The sequence below is a fragment of the Caretta caretta genome, chromosome 6 (genome assembly GCF_965140235.1).
Source record: "Caretta caretta isolate rCarCar2 chromosome 6, rCarCar1.hap1, whole genome shotgun sequence".
NCBI lineage: Eukaryota > Metazoa > Chordata > Testudines > Cheloniidae > Caretta > Caretta caretta.
Window position 1 is genome coordinate 19,616,437 of NC_134211.1, and position 14,623 is coordinate 19,631,059.

General features: G+C 46.6%; 1 protein-coding gene across 1 annotated transcript in view; it reads left to right on the forward strand.

The window, feature by feature from the left end:
- The window catches only part of LOC125637691 (uncharacterized), a 176,543-nt gene extending 163,338 nt beyond the window's left edge, over positions 1-13,205 (forward strand). The window contains exons 13-15 of the mRNA XM_048852538.2: positions 1,240-1,339; positions 3,651-3,803; positions 6,831-13,205. Of these exons, the coding sequence (XP_048708495.2) occupies positions 1,240-1,339; positions 3,651-3,803; positions 6,831-8,548 (1,971 nt within the window). The 3' untranslated portion in view covers positions 8,549-13,205. The remainder of the gene's footprint in view (positions 1-1,239; positions 1,340-3,650; positions 3,804-6,830) is intronic.
- The last annotated feature ends 1,418 nt before the right edge of the window (positions 13,206-14,623 follow it).

The window sequence follows — 14,623 nt, forward strand, 5'->3', positions numbered from 1 at the left end:
TTCAAGGTAGGGAATCCTTTTGCAAGTTGTCTTAGATTGAATTTTGTTCACCTTACCGTCCCAAAGAAGGAACGTTGTGTCTATCTTAACTGCAACTCTCTGGCCATCCAAGCGGGTGAACATTTGTTTTAAAACCAGAATTGTAGCTCATAATACACACACAACCCTAAATCTGTCATGAAAACAAAGAATCTCTCTGTGCTACACTGGGGTGCTAATGGGAAGGTTTATGGCACATTCTATGCACTGTCATTCCTGGGCAGATCAATACAGTTAGAATAGCATTGGAGCAAAATACTATGCCATCTGTTACAGATCATGTCTGATTCCCCTTGCTGGCAGACCACCACAGTGCTGAGACAGGAATCCAGCATCTGGATTCCCCTGGGGTTTTAAGCCTCAAGTCTGAACAGATTCCAAGCGCTGCCCCAGTCTTGGGGTCCCTTGATGCTCTTTGAGTGCAGACCCTCTGTCTAGCACCACACACCCCTGAGAGTTGCAACCATGCATCCCCACTGCCTAACCCTTGGAACCAGTGCTGACTCCTTAGACTGCCCCTGTCATTTAAACGCAACCTCTCCCAGAATCCCACCAACGGGGTGAGCCTTCAGAGATGCAATTTAACTCACAGGTCACATGGTAGTTGTAGCATATAACACAAACTCGGCACAGAGTTCCACAGTGTAATAATACAGCCTACGTGCATTGCCTCTTGCTCTAGCTCACAGTGTGTTCGTGTAGGCGGGATCTCCCCTGCTTTGCCTCACCCAGCTCTCGCAGCAGCTTCACTCATCTTAAGCTGGTGAAAAATGGCCAAAGAGAGAGCAAGTAGATCAGCTTCTGCCCTTTATCACCTTCCTGTCTCCTACATCAGGTGGACTCCCTGGTCAGCCTCAACAGGGGACCACAGTGTGTTATGGGTAACTTTCTTGCTCGGTGAGCTCTCCCCTAATAAATCCCTTCTCCTGGTGGGGAGCCAGTCTGTTTAGTGCTGTTCTATGTTAAGTCCGTGTTAAGTCAGTGACCCTCTTTTGTTAGCCCTTTGTCACCCACGTTTGGAATTTCGACCCAGCATAAAGGCAAAAGCACAAAGAGAAGCCAACGAGCCTCCAATGGAATTGGCAGATTGGTAAAGATACTTACAAGGAAAGGGTTCATAATCTCACCCAGAATCCATACATTTTACAGGCAGATTCCCCAGGTCATCACATCATCTAACCTGCTTCTTTTTGTAAACAGACTCCCTTCACGCTCACCTTGCGGCTGTGGGATGTCTATATCCTGGAAGGAGAACGGGTTCTGACAGCCATGGCGTACACCATCCTGAAGCTGCACAAAAGTAAGCGGCTCAGCAGACTTGCTTGACTTTCCCATTCAGTAGGGATGATCCTATCATTAGAGTCTGGGGTTTAGATTTAACCTCCTTAGTCAGGGAAGGGCTTAGAGAGAGAGAGAAGCCCAGCGTTGGTTTTAAAGTTTTCCTTCTACTTTAATTGGACCAAGATACAGATCTGACCAAAATAGGTGCATCTCCTGAAGCTGTCCCCATTTACACTATGTCTGAAGTTAGCCTGATGGTGCTCCACAGTTGGCTGTTCGGCTTTTTTCTCGGTGTCACTGGATTTAGACATGTATGATACCGTGCAGCCCCTACTGGGCATTACAGACTGGTGCAGTTTCAGGCCTCACCCAGAGTTCAGAGAAAGCAAATTACTACACACAGTCCCATGTTTGTCACTCTTAACACCAGAGGAAAACTATGCTTTTGCCAGCAAAAAAGGCACATTGGCCTTTTCACATCTACTCTGCAAGGGCCAAATCCCACCTGCTCCGTAGACTGAGAAGAGTGCGTCCTCGGCTGCAGGACTTCCATCAGCCACTGGGAAATTCCTCTCCGTGGACCAGGGCAGTATGTCCTATAGAAGCCCTGCCTTGCTCAGTGCACACTGGTGGTGGAGATGAATGCTTTGTGGTTGATTGCTTGGTTCTCTTAGCACTAGGTGCTGTACATACACCAAAGAAGGCACAGTTCCTGCACTGAAACATCCAGTCTTTAAAAAAAAAATCCCCCACCATGGTGCAGTCTTGGGCCCAGTCTACAGAACTGTAAACATTACAAAATGGACTTTCTGACACCATGTACTATATTGTGCACATGTGTAACACACTTTACAGAAAAACTATTTTAAGAGTGTTTTAGAGAGCATTTAAAAATGTTAGTGGGACTATTTTGTTTTGTTTATTTGTATCTCTTCTTCTGCGAAGTCATGTTCCTTAGTCCAACTAAACAAGGCTCAGAGGAGAGAGCAATACAATAATGTATTTATAAAAATACTTCTAAAAATGACCTGAAATTGCTTTTATTTACATAAAAATGTCACTGCCTTAAAGTTAGACATCTCAGGACCTTCAGCACTTCAAGGCAGGCCCTGCTAGTCTCACTGGAAAGCTCAGCATCTCCTCTTGCCAGTGGTACAAGGCCCTCGTTTGTAGCCACACTGGGTCACAGGGTCAGCTCCTAAACCTGTCACTGGGCAGTAGTGAATATTGCGCACTGAGGGCTTTGGCCAGTGTAACTTTTTTTTAGAGGGAACAGGAGAAATGCAGGGGTTTGAAGCGGCTCTGAGGTTTGGAATGTTTGAATAAATCCTGAAGAGATGGATTAGTGGACGGAGTGCAGGTGTAATGGTCAAAGGTGCATGGTAACCATGCATCCATCACATGGATACCATTAGTACATTAGCGGGGTAGGTGCATTTATAAGTGGGTGAGTGCTATTTACCTTCATCCATCCTAAACTTCCTATAATTGTTTAAAAATCTTACCAAGGAAGAGATCTTAGTAGATCAAAGTGCACTGTGGAACTTTTAAGTGTGCGGTAGCAGGGTCCACTCAGCCAGTTAGTGCACGGCAGGGTAGATTTACACCTCCGCTTTCTGTGCACTAAGTCTCCACGTGGACAAGCCCTTAATTAAAAGTAACTGATTTGTGCATGTGAAGTATTGTATGTAAAGAAAAAGAGAGGAAGACTGGACAAATTAAGCCTTGATGAACAATGCAGTGAGATGGGTGGCTAATGACAGTGGCTGCTCTGCATCTCGGATGGCTGTGAAATCCTATATTAGATACGGGAAGAGTGTGAAGCACCAATTCTGAATGTCTGTGCTGAGCCACCTCAGGCTGCACTATCCACCATTAATCTGCGGCGTCTGTAACACGCAGCTTTACTCCCCCTAGAGGTGTAAAAGAAACATTCAGAAACAGTCAGACACATTCTGTCACTGAACCAAGGCCCTGAACCTGTAAACATTTATGCACCTTCATAATTTTACTCATTCAATGAGCCCATCCAAGTCTATGAGAACTACTCACCTGAGTAAAGTTACATGCGAACATAAATGTTTGCAGGATGGGGACTAGAGATTGACTTGAGAGAGCCATAAATACCTGGCCGAAAAACACATGGAAAAAGGAAGCAATGCATTGTTTGTTCTGCCCCACATTTTAACTTAAATGTAAACCAGATCTCCTGTACTGATAGAGTTAAAACTGCTGCTCCAGTAGAAACACTGTCTGGATTACCACCCCACCCCACCCCAAATCTAATTGATTTGTTCTCACATTTTGCTGTGTTTTCTGCTGTCCTCTAGAACGCTTACTGAAGATGTCCCTGGAAGACTTACGGGAATTCCTGCAGGAGAGAATTTCTGCTTCTCTGCATTATGAAGATGATATTATTATTGAACAATTGCAAATGTCCATGACTGAATTGCGCAAAATGAAATTTGACCTTCCACCCCCAGGTAAGCAGAGCATGAAAGCAGCATTAATTCCAAATTTTCCCCTACAGTTAAAATTAACTTCTTGGTGCCAGCACTAACCCTATCTTTCAGGGCCAGAGCAATGCAATTTTTTCAGGATTCTTTTCTCTCTAAACAGCAGGAAAAGGTTAACTGCTGTGGCCTTCTGAATTGCAGAGGCAATTGTGTGACCCCGGTTCTCTGTTCTGTTCGAGATCTCTTGGGTGCAAAGATAGAGTGGGTTGAGCAATGGTGGCTTTGTGTCACTTGTATTCTGGGACATGACAGCTCCTAGGGAGATATGTGGATTTTTTGGCAAAGCTCACACCAGGCATGCTGAGCTCTTTTGAAAATCTGGCTGCTTATTTCAGTACTTAAATTGGAGCATGAGCTCTTTTGAAAATCTGGCCCTTTGTCCTGTTTGTCATAAATGATTTTTAACCCCAAGTTGCATCACTCTGCTCCTCTTGGGTATTTTGTTCTGATTTGCAGAGTCTTTGCATGTTTGAATTGAGCCAGATGTTTCAAATGTGGTCTGCATGCGTTGTTTTGCTTACACAGATTTTCTGGGTGTGTGAACTTCCCAGCCACTGGCACTTCACAGGGCAGGCAGGGGCAATGTTGTGTTTCACATATGCAGGGGTTGCCATGGTAATTGGCCTCTTTATGTTGTAGCATTGTATTCCAGGTGAGTGGTTAGATACAGCCCCCTCAGCATAAATCCTTCATGCTGCACGAGGAGGAAGTTGGCTGTGGCCCCTGCTGTAGAAATACTTATTGAAAAATAAATGAAACACTCATTAGAAACCTACAAAACCCCACCTGGTTAAGTACATGAATACACTGAACTGCAGTTCTCTCTAGGTCTGTTTTGAGGGACTCTTGTGTCAGGCTGTAACCAGAGACTGGCTAAGGGGAACCAGGTTCTGCAACCTCAAATCAGGGTGGTTTGGAGCCAGTTTAATTTTTATCTGAACTCCCAAGGTTTGGGACCATGTTGTATAATCGGACTAATAAACCCTGATCAGCTGACAACAAAACACACACATGGAGCTTTTCTTATATGGTAAGAGGGAATTAATTATTGAACATGATCTTTGATGTCAGTAAAGAACTTTTGAGCTCCTCTGAGAAAAGATTGCAAAACTTAAGGTTGAGATTGTCACTTGCCATACATGCTTGTGCAGCGGGAATAAGAGAATATGATAGCTTCCCCTCTGCTCTGCTTTACAGGCTCCCCAGGTTGATGGTGTGTGCATAGAGGAGGGGGTGAGCATCTCCCTTCCCCCTCCTCCCTCGCCCCCATAGGCAGGGTATGAGCTGAGCCAGGGCAGGGGGAGGAGGGAGTAGCACCTGACAAGAAACAGGCACACATGAGTTTCCCCCTGTGGCAGAGTGATGGGTCACAATTCCTTTGCCTGGCTGCCTCTGGAGGTGCAGGTGCATGCTGACCCATGCATCTTCCCCTGTGTAAAGATTCAGTCTTGTCTGAAGTCTCACAACAAAGTTGTGAACAGCAAAGTATGTCCATTTTACAGCTAAACAGAGACAAAGAGGTTAAGTGACTTACCCAGAGCTACACAATGAATGAAACCCAGGAGTCCTGACTCCCAGTGCCCACCTCTGCTGTCACTTTGCTTGTTTATACTGTAACAGGATCAGAAATGTCAAGTCTGGTGCATCCTGCTTTTGGGGGCTGAGCTCTGGGAGGCCTCAGGGGGTGTCTTTTGTGAGCTCTACCTCTGTAGGTGAAGGGGCAGGTAATGTGAATCTTTAACAAAGGCATCCTTTATCCAACTGGTTCCTCACTGAAGTTAAAATAGGTGCTACCAATAACACAATAAAATAAACCCCAAACAGCCTGGTGGTGTGGAAATCCTCTGGCTCCGATCTCTTCTCTCAACTGCTCAGGCTTTCCACTCCTGGGGAAGCACTGTGGTGGTCAGACTGATGGGGCACTGGAGACCTGTGTTCTGTTACCGCTCTGCCACTGTGACCTTGGGCCAGTCAATTCCCCTCCCTCCCTGTGTCTGTTTAGTTTGTAAGATGTCCAAAGAAGGGACAGCCTCTTGCTATGTTTGCACAGCCCCAGCACAACTGTAACGCACATTTTTAATAATTATATTGTGATGCCATTCACTGATTCTCCAGTCACCATCAAATCTTCCAGCTAGACAGAACCTGACTGTGTAATGTTAAAACAAGGAGAATAAAATAGTTCTTGTTAAGCCCTTTTAGGCCACCTTTATACTTCATAAAGAAACAAAATCAGGACATACTGCTAAGCATAGAATTCCAGCTATATAATTACAACATGGAATAGTAACATTTTAACGATCTAGTACTGACTCTGCTGGCCAGGTTCTCTCTCATTCAGCAAGTAGCCCCAGTTAAATCATTGTCCTCATTTATGGCTGCATTTGTGCTACTAATAATTTCATTAAGATGAAAAAAAATGCTTGTGTGTGAAGATGAGGGAACACAATGGGACTACCCTCTGAGTGAGGCACTATTGCACATGAGCAAGGAAGGCAGCAGCAGGGCCAGGATGAGCTACAAACTGGTTGACCATTTCTTATCTCCTTAAATACAGATTCAGCCTGGGATTCCGGCACTCAAATGCCATTGAAATTTTGGCGCCTACCTACCTTTGACAGCAATCCCAGCATCAGCCATTAGTAAAATGAAACATTTAGAAGTTTATAAATGAAAGTCCTGCCTTAGATGGTGAACCTGCTAGAACAGGAGGCCAGTGAGCTTGGGGATCATGCTGGAGCTTCCCAGGTTGCCGGTGTGGCTAGTGGCACCTCTCGTAGGTAGGCTGATCACCGGCAGGAAGCTCCCAAAGGCTAACGTGTGATCTCCCATCTTTGTTTTTCAAACACCGTTTGCTCTGAGTGACTAAAGCGTCCCCCCTTTTGAAGGGCAGATGTTTGTTGGACATGGTTCAGCTCCCCTGTCTTGCTGGACTTGTTACAGCACTCCTTGAAAAAGAGCTTAATACGTGCGTGGTGTTTTTTTCCCTTACAGCAAAACCTGAAGAATTCCCTAAGAAACCATTGGGGCTGGAGCTTTCTCTAAATCTTGTGGCACTGAAACCCAGCATTGCAGCGAATGGGCAGAAGAAGGCTGCCACTGACCTCAACCCTGACAGAGATACAAAGCTGTCCCCTCCAAACAACAGCCCCGCTCATCTGAATGATACTATTGGTAATGCAAGCGTGGCAATAAACGAGAGGCTCCCACCTCTGCAGCAGGACGGGCCTCCTTCGCTGGCAGCAGCACCAGATGTGCATCAGCAGCCATTAAAGGGCCACCAGCGATGCCAAGAGGAAAACCAGCATGGAGAAGAAACTCGGGTAGAGTCGCCAAAGACAGTTGCTGGTGAAACCCCATCACAGGAGCGGTCTCCTCCTGAGGAGAATGAAGTTCAGGCCCTCTCGGAGAGCCAGGATGCACCGCCAGGGAGCAGGGAAGCTGTCTCACAAGAGAGTCCTCAGACTCTCCGTGCAGGAACGGGTGAAGGGGAACTGCAGGAACGTAACCCCTCCCCTGTTGTAGGCAACACAAACCAGGCCATTCTCCAGGCAGCTCAGCTGTTGGCACCTCAGCAAGCACAACCCGAAGGGACAGCCGAGGACAACTCTGCAGGGGACATTGCCACCCAGAGCCACAACCCCCAAGTAGACCTGCCTGTCAATCACAATAAAACATTAGCAGGTCAGGAGTTGCCAAACCAAACGCCGTCTCTTCCATCCCTTGCTAAACAAAGACCCTCAGATGCTTCTGTGCAAAATGTCTCGGAGAGGCCTGAAGACATGAGCGCTACCATCTTCCCGGTGGGTTTACTGACAGGGCCGCCTCCAGAGCAGCCGCACCGGCCTCCCAGTACAGACTCGCTCTCAGCACCAGAACAAAACCTTGCTTCTCCTTGCGGTTTGTCAGAGAAAGGACAAGTGCCTGTCTTGTGTATGGAGAAGGCCCTTGTTACTCTCTCTCTCCCTCTGCAGGATGGTAGACGACGGCCTTCTAACGTATCTCAGTATGACAACATATCCGAGTTGGAGTACAGTGAGGATAACTCTTCTGGGCAGGTGCCCAGGACCGAGAATCTTAGCGGAGCAGTGCCACAGAACAAACCAGATTCAAAATCCTCGGTACCCAGATCTGCATCTGTGGGTGAGATTGCAGATCTGGGGATGCACTCAGGAGGGAGCACAGACTCAGCACAGCAGACAGTAGGACTGGGCCACCCAGCCTTCAACTTGCTTCCTCATCAGAGACTGTCTGGTGGCAGCGGCAGTGTGCCAATCTTATCTATGCTTGACTCTGGGGCAGTTCAGCTGGCAGAGGGTCTCCCCGCTCGACACCTGTCATCCCCGGCTTTACAGGGGCAGTCCAGCCCCTATAAAATAGTTAAGACCACCACCCCACTTCACGTGGCTCATGCTACGGAGCAGGACTTGTTGAACCGAAAAAAAATGGCACTGCCTTTGCAAGAGGGCAGTCATCACATAGGTGCAGCCTTGACGGCAGCTGATGGAGGGGCATTTCCTACAGCTGCAGAACTTGAGGCGGTGGCTGCCAGTCAGTGTGCGCAGAAGTCATTAAATGCATTGAGAGAGCCGCGTCCCTGTCTACACCCAAAGCCAAAAATACCACCCAAGGTTGCTAAAGCCCATTCAGAGAACAGTTTCTATCCAGACTGCACTTCCGCAATGCAGATGTCCAAATCAGTGACATTTTAGCAGGGGTAGGGGCAAAGGGGGGGAACAAACAATATAATTACATTCTGTCTATTCATGAGACATCCTTATAAAGGTTTGCAACTAAAAGGCAACACAGCCCAGGGTAGAGATGACAGGAGATGATCCTGTGCTGAGCTGTGTTTGGTACGAATGTTTGGGGGCAACGTGTGGCATGCAGGAGTTGGTACCTTGGCCAATAGACAATGTATTGGTGCCAGGAGGTGGTGGAAAAAGTCTGCGGGGTTTTTTTCTGTGGACAAATCACAAAGTGCTTTCATCCCTGCTTGTGTGCAGGGAGGCAAAGCTGGTTAATGTGCTAAATATTTTGACTGTTTTTTCCCATCATTTTTATAAACACAGGAGCTTGGTCTCATAAACCAGAGTTTAGTTTCTGTTAACATGGGACTACGATGCAGAGGGGTTTGAGCTGCTCTTACAGACAGAGCAGCTTTGGGAGAGAAAGCGAGACAGAGGGGCCTTTCTTTACAAACGAGCACTTGGTCCATGTGGCCAGTCGCATTTTCCCAATGGCCTTTGCACCAATAGATTTTTCTGAAATCCTAACAGCCAGCAGTCCTTCGAACAAGGCTACTGAGTATTCTCACCAGGGAAGTCAGCCTTCTGTAAAGTCTGTGCAACGTCCAGCTCTATTCCAGAAATCCCGGTGAGTACTGCTCACGTCCCAGGGGAAAGACCGTGCATCTTTTCACCTCGAGTGCAATGGGGCGGTGTAGTAGGCCCGTTCTTAGTTCTCTAGCTCTTTTCCATTTGCAGTGGGAGGTTTCCTGAAGGGAAGCTGAATGTTGTGTGCTGAAGTGCCCTTCTGTTCTCGGTGGGTTTGTTCTGGGCTGCGCCTTAGCTAGGATTTGTCAGAAAGCAAAGTTAACTTCTGATGCAGGCAGAAGGCAAGGTGGGAAAGATGCGTTTGCCATGCTCCTCCACGAGCCTGAAGAAGGATTGTGCTGATCCACTAAATGTTTGTTCAGATTCCTTGAGTTCCTCATGTGATATAGGGACAGAAGGTTGAAGTAGAGCTACAATCAGTTTTCCAGCCTGCCTGTCTTATCCTTTTCTCTGGGAAGCCAGGACAGTGAGCGGGCTCGCTGCCTTAGGACTGACTGAAAGGAAAAGGAGGCCACTGCCTCGGTAAATGACCAATCAGTGTGTAGCTATGCTAATAAACACAGGATGTATTCTTATTTGAGCAATGGAGGCAGTGCCCTGGCTGGTCTTTTGCGTTAGCTAGCAAGCCACAAGAGTGTAATAGGGTTTGATCACTTCTCATCAAAATTCCAAAACCTACATTGGTCCCTGCTTTGAGCAATTGAAGTGTCAGTGTGGAAACCACACTGGAGTTAGAAAGGAAGGTGGCAAAGTTCTGAAAGCCTTGGCTGAGCTCCTCCTTGAAATAGTCTGGCTGTAAATCAACAGAATAAGAAGCTGCCAAGAGAGAATCTTGGCTCAAAGATTTAGAAGAAGAGGCCTTTTCTGTAAAGCTTAAAGCCTGTGGTCCAGAAATGCAAATGTCTTGTCTTCGAGAATGAAGAAAGTTGGGGCAGATTTCTTTAAAAGCAAGCTCACAGCTCATGGGGAAATATTCTGTAATTATGGAGAAATGCCAGTCCTGCTTTCTGGTCAGGAGCCTGAATTACTGTAGTACAGCATATAGAGCTCTAGGCGTGGTTATTACCATCCATACTTCGTAATGAGGAACCTGATTCCACAGAATTAACTACAGGTGATGCCTCCTTCAATAGCTGAGGATGCTTTGAGAGCATACTTGAGGCATGCATATAGATAGATATACACACATGTCCCCTGAACACTGGTTAAAGGCTCCCTTAGGGAGTAGAAATATACTAAAAGCCTGAACCAGCGTTCAATGAAGTCAATGGAAAGACTCCCATTGACTTTCATGGGCTTCGGACCAGCTCCTAAACGTGTCCTAGAGATTAAGGCCATAAAGGACATCTAGATCATCTAGTCTGACCTACAGCGATCATTTCGCCCATAAGCATGTGAGCAAGAACCAGCCAGCCAAGCAGATGAGAGAGAGAATGCTTGGTGCCACCTCAGAGCCCTGGCCCACCCTGTCCAGTGTCTCACCTTCAGCCATGGCCGATGTCTTGGAGGAAGGAGACCCAAAACAACACCCAGAATACATTGTGTGTGTGGGGGTTCCTTCCTGGCCCCCTGCAGGTGACCAGCTGGGTGTGGTGGTTCTATGTGGATGTAGATGACAGCTTGCAAAGGGAGCTCCCCATTTCTCTCTCTCAAGAGGTGGCCTGAGCACAGCACTGGCAGCCAGCAGCTCCTGTTCTAATTCCTGTTCTCCCACCAGTTTCCTCTTTGGCCTTGGGCAAGTCACGTAACCTCTCTGCCTGCTTTCCCCATCTATGAAATGGGGTAAGCATCCTGACTGTCCGACCTCACAGGGGTATGGTGAGGATTAGTTGTAATGTTTCTAAAGCGCTCGGAGGAGGAGAGGCGCTCTATAAATGCTAAGTCTTATGATTCTCGGCCACCACAGCTCATTTTCAATTGTAGCAAAAAGGTGCTTGAGTTGTTTTTATTTTAGTGGTCCTTTCCCAATAGCTGTGCAGTAGTTTGGAGAGTAACATGTCTGAGTGTGTAATCCCCGGGCAGTATTTCTGCAGGACGAGCAGTATCCTTTAGTTAGGAACTGTGTGCGTCCCCTTGAGCTCCAGAAGCCAGTGGGCAATGGAAATTGTTAAAGTAGCTGCAATCTCCTGCTAGCCATGGTTTCTGTGTGCTGGTCTGTTTTCTCCTCTAAGCACACATGTAACTTCCACTAACCTGCGTGGGAGTTGAGCTCACACATGAGATAGGAGATTAGACCCCTTTACCTTCATTTTTCTGTTTGCTTGGCCTTCCTCCCACTGGGTCTGTTGCTGTTCTGGTGTATGTAGGCAGTGTGAGGTCAGAGATGGAGCGTATCTAGGACCTCTTGTAAAACACACTTTTAATGGCGATTGACTTTAGAACACTGAATAGCTTCCTAACGCACAATACTTGCCATGCAGGCCAAAATCTCACGTACGCTGAATTCAGGATGCATATCTCCTTTTTATCATGAAATCTCACTGGGGAGAGGCCAGCCAAGCTAATTCCAAGTGTATATTTTCCAAGAATCATTTCGGTTTTCCTGATCTTCTGTCTCAGAGGTAGTAGCTGAAATATATATACAGTGTTCTCCTAAAATAGGAGTCCAATTGGAAGCTTAGCACCTGTTCCAAAGTCTATTGAACTCAGTGGAATGACTCCAGTGGACTTAGACTGCTAATGATCCCTGCAGCATTGTACAGCACGTGGTTTAGGATCACCTTCCTCTTCAGTAAGAAAAGTGCCATTGTTGGAGGCCACAGCACACCATGCTCCACCATAGTCTGAGCAGCTAGGACCTCTAGTCCTCATTAAAGGTGAGAGGGTAGGTGCCATCAGTCCCTATAGTGTCTTCTCTTCACCAGGCAACCCCCACCCTGCTCCAAACTGGTTCATTTGCTGCCTTTTGGACTTATTCCAAACTGTGAGGAGAAGGCAAAGCCCTTTGTGTCGTCTGGGACTGAGTGTGTTTCTGAGGGGGAGCGAGGAGCTGCTGCTACAGCCATGAGACTCTTGCCTTTTTCCTTCATCTGTGTCTTTGCACAAAGGTTTTACTGGCCCAAACTGCCAGAGCCAGCTGCTATGGGTGGGTACCATTGGAGCAATGCCTCATTTATAAACAGGCATATTACTTTTTTTGTTTGTGAAATTAACATTTTACATACAAACCAACTTAAATCTTTCCATTTCAATCTATGGTTGCAAATGACCATTTAAGCATGTCAGGTTCAGGCATTCCCTGCCATCATTGCAGGGGCTTGCAAGTAACCCCTCTGACTCCAGTCAGTTCTGTTCAGGTTCTTATACTGCATGCCCCATGGTGGTATCGGGGCTTGATAAGGAGCTGTGTGGTAGCAGAGATGGGAATGATTATGCCCAGCTTCACCTATGTGGGGGGAGTAGAGACAAGGGCTCCAAGAGACAAGGAGGACTCGTGGGAGGAAGGAGGGAACAAATTGCAAGACACGTCTACAAATAATGCATGGCTCCTAGGATGCCCCCAATCAGATGGCAAAGCCAGCGTTATTTCATGCTAACTCAGGAAAACAGCTTCCTCCCCCCACGTATCCTTTACTTGGCTGAAATATATGTAGTTTTAAAAGAGTAGGTTTTTTTGGTGTTTAGGCTTTTTTGTTGGTGAACTAGCACTTTGAGCAGAGGCTGTGCAGCCCTGTGGCAGGAATGCAGCACCAGAGTTCAGGAAACTCCTGTCTTTGAAACTGTAACCTTTCCATTGCAGTGGACTAGAGGCTGGTGTGTCTCTTTGGTGCACTTTGAGAGATCTGCTACCATTGGCTTTTATTTTCAGTTGCTACTTTTGTTTACAACGTGGAGATCTTCCTTTGTGATTCTTTCTAATGTATTGTTATTACTTTAAACCATTGTTATGTATGCTTTTTTTTTTGGTAAGGGAGTTTGAAAAGCAAAATGCTCATTCCTTTTTACGCTGATCCAAACAGACTGTACATAGTGTTCAACGCTGTGTTTTACATGGTTGTAATGATGACAGTTTAAGAAGTTTAGCATAAACAGCTGCAGCGTGTCTTTTTTCTAGGGCAATGCACTACATCCCCTCCTCCTGTTTCCTTAAATTCACTGCATTAGCTACTTATTCCATTGGGGTGGGGAGATCAAGATTTGGGTTGTCTCCTTGGACTTCAATGTCCCTGATTTTATAGTGTAATTAAAACTGTCTATTGCCTGCTTGCCCCCTGATGCAGTACTAGCTGCTCAAGGGTCCTAGGTTCTGGATACAATATGGGCACTGCTCTGAAAATGCCATTCGTGCTGGGAACTGGCTACTCTTTCTCTGCGCATTCAGTGCTGGAGAGAGGTGGCCTGAGTGACAGGCTGGTGCTTGATGTCTCGTCTCTACAGAGCAAGAACAGCAAAACTATGCAAAATCCTCCCATGCTGCCTCAGTCCTGTCCCTGGTCTGTCCACACAAGAAAAGGGCTGGGGGAAGGGAGAAGAGATTTAAAAGGATGTCACCAGCAGTGTGGATCAAAATGTCCTTGAGCCTTATACAAAATCACTAACCCCAACCAGGATTACAGAACTGCATTTCCATCCCTGCAGACATTTGACTTCTAACAGAGAGCCATCCAGGTTACTACTTGTAGTGGAGGTGGACTAAGTTCAGTCCTTCAGCCTCACTGGTGAGCCAACTCAGAGGCAGGGTTTTGCTTAGTACTATAGTGTAAAGAGGAAAGTGGGTTGCCTCTTTTTTAAAATCTTCCTGGCTTGGTTTTTAATTCTCTCTTGCATGGCTCATTGAAACCCTGCCCCTTCTCAAATGTAAGATAGTGAGCAGCTGGCTTGATGCAGTTTCAAGTACTAAGTTCATGGTCTCGTGAAGCCTTCGAGTAAGTCACACTTCCCCTCTGCATCACTACAGTCAGTTCGTTACATGATCTTGTCTGATTTCACAGGACACAGGCCCCCTCTCCTGTGCTTGGATGGGGGACAGCTCTGCCCAGTGAGTCAGTATTGACACCATTGCGCTTTCTCCTAGAGGAGATATAGGGAGCATATGGGGCCTTTCCCACTTTCTGTAAGAGTAGATGGTATTCAAAGCACCAGGGGAAGGCGTGGAGGGTGGACTCCAACTATTCCCTCTTTGTGCATTTAAACATGTGCAGCAGCATTGTTTCACACTAGAACTGGCTGCACTTCAGGGTACTGTAGTTTCTAGGCCTTTTATTTAAGATGGAGCATAACACTATTCCAGCACTGTGGATTTGAAATGTAGCAGAAGTCAAGGGCTAGGCTTAGCTAAAAGGAATGATCCTGTTAGAGCTGAGCAGAAAGCCTGAAGTTCTAGTACAGGGGCCTGGTAACTTCAGATTACACATACTTCTGCTGTAAATTAAAGAGGTGAGGAGCACTTTTCAATAAAGCCCTAGAGCATGAAGCTGTAGACACTAGGAGGCTGGAGCTGTTAGACTGTCT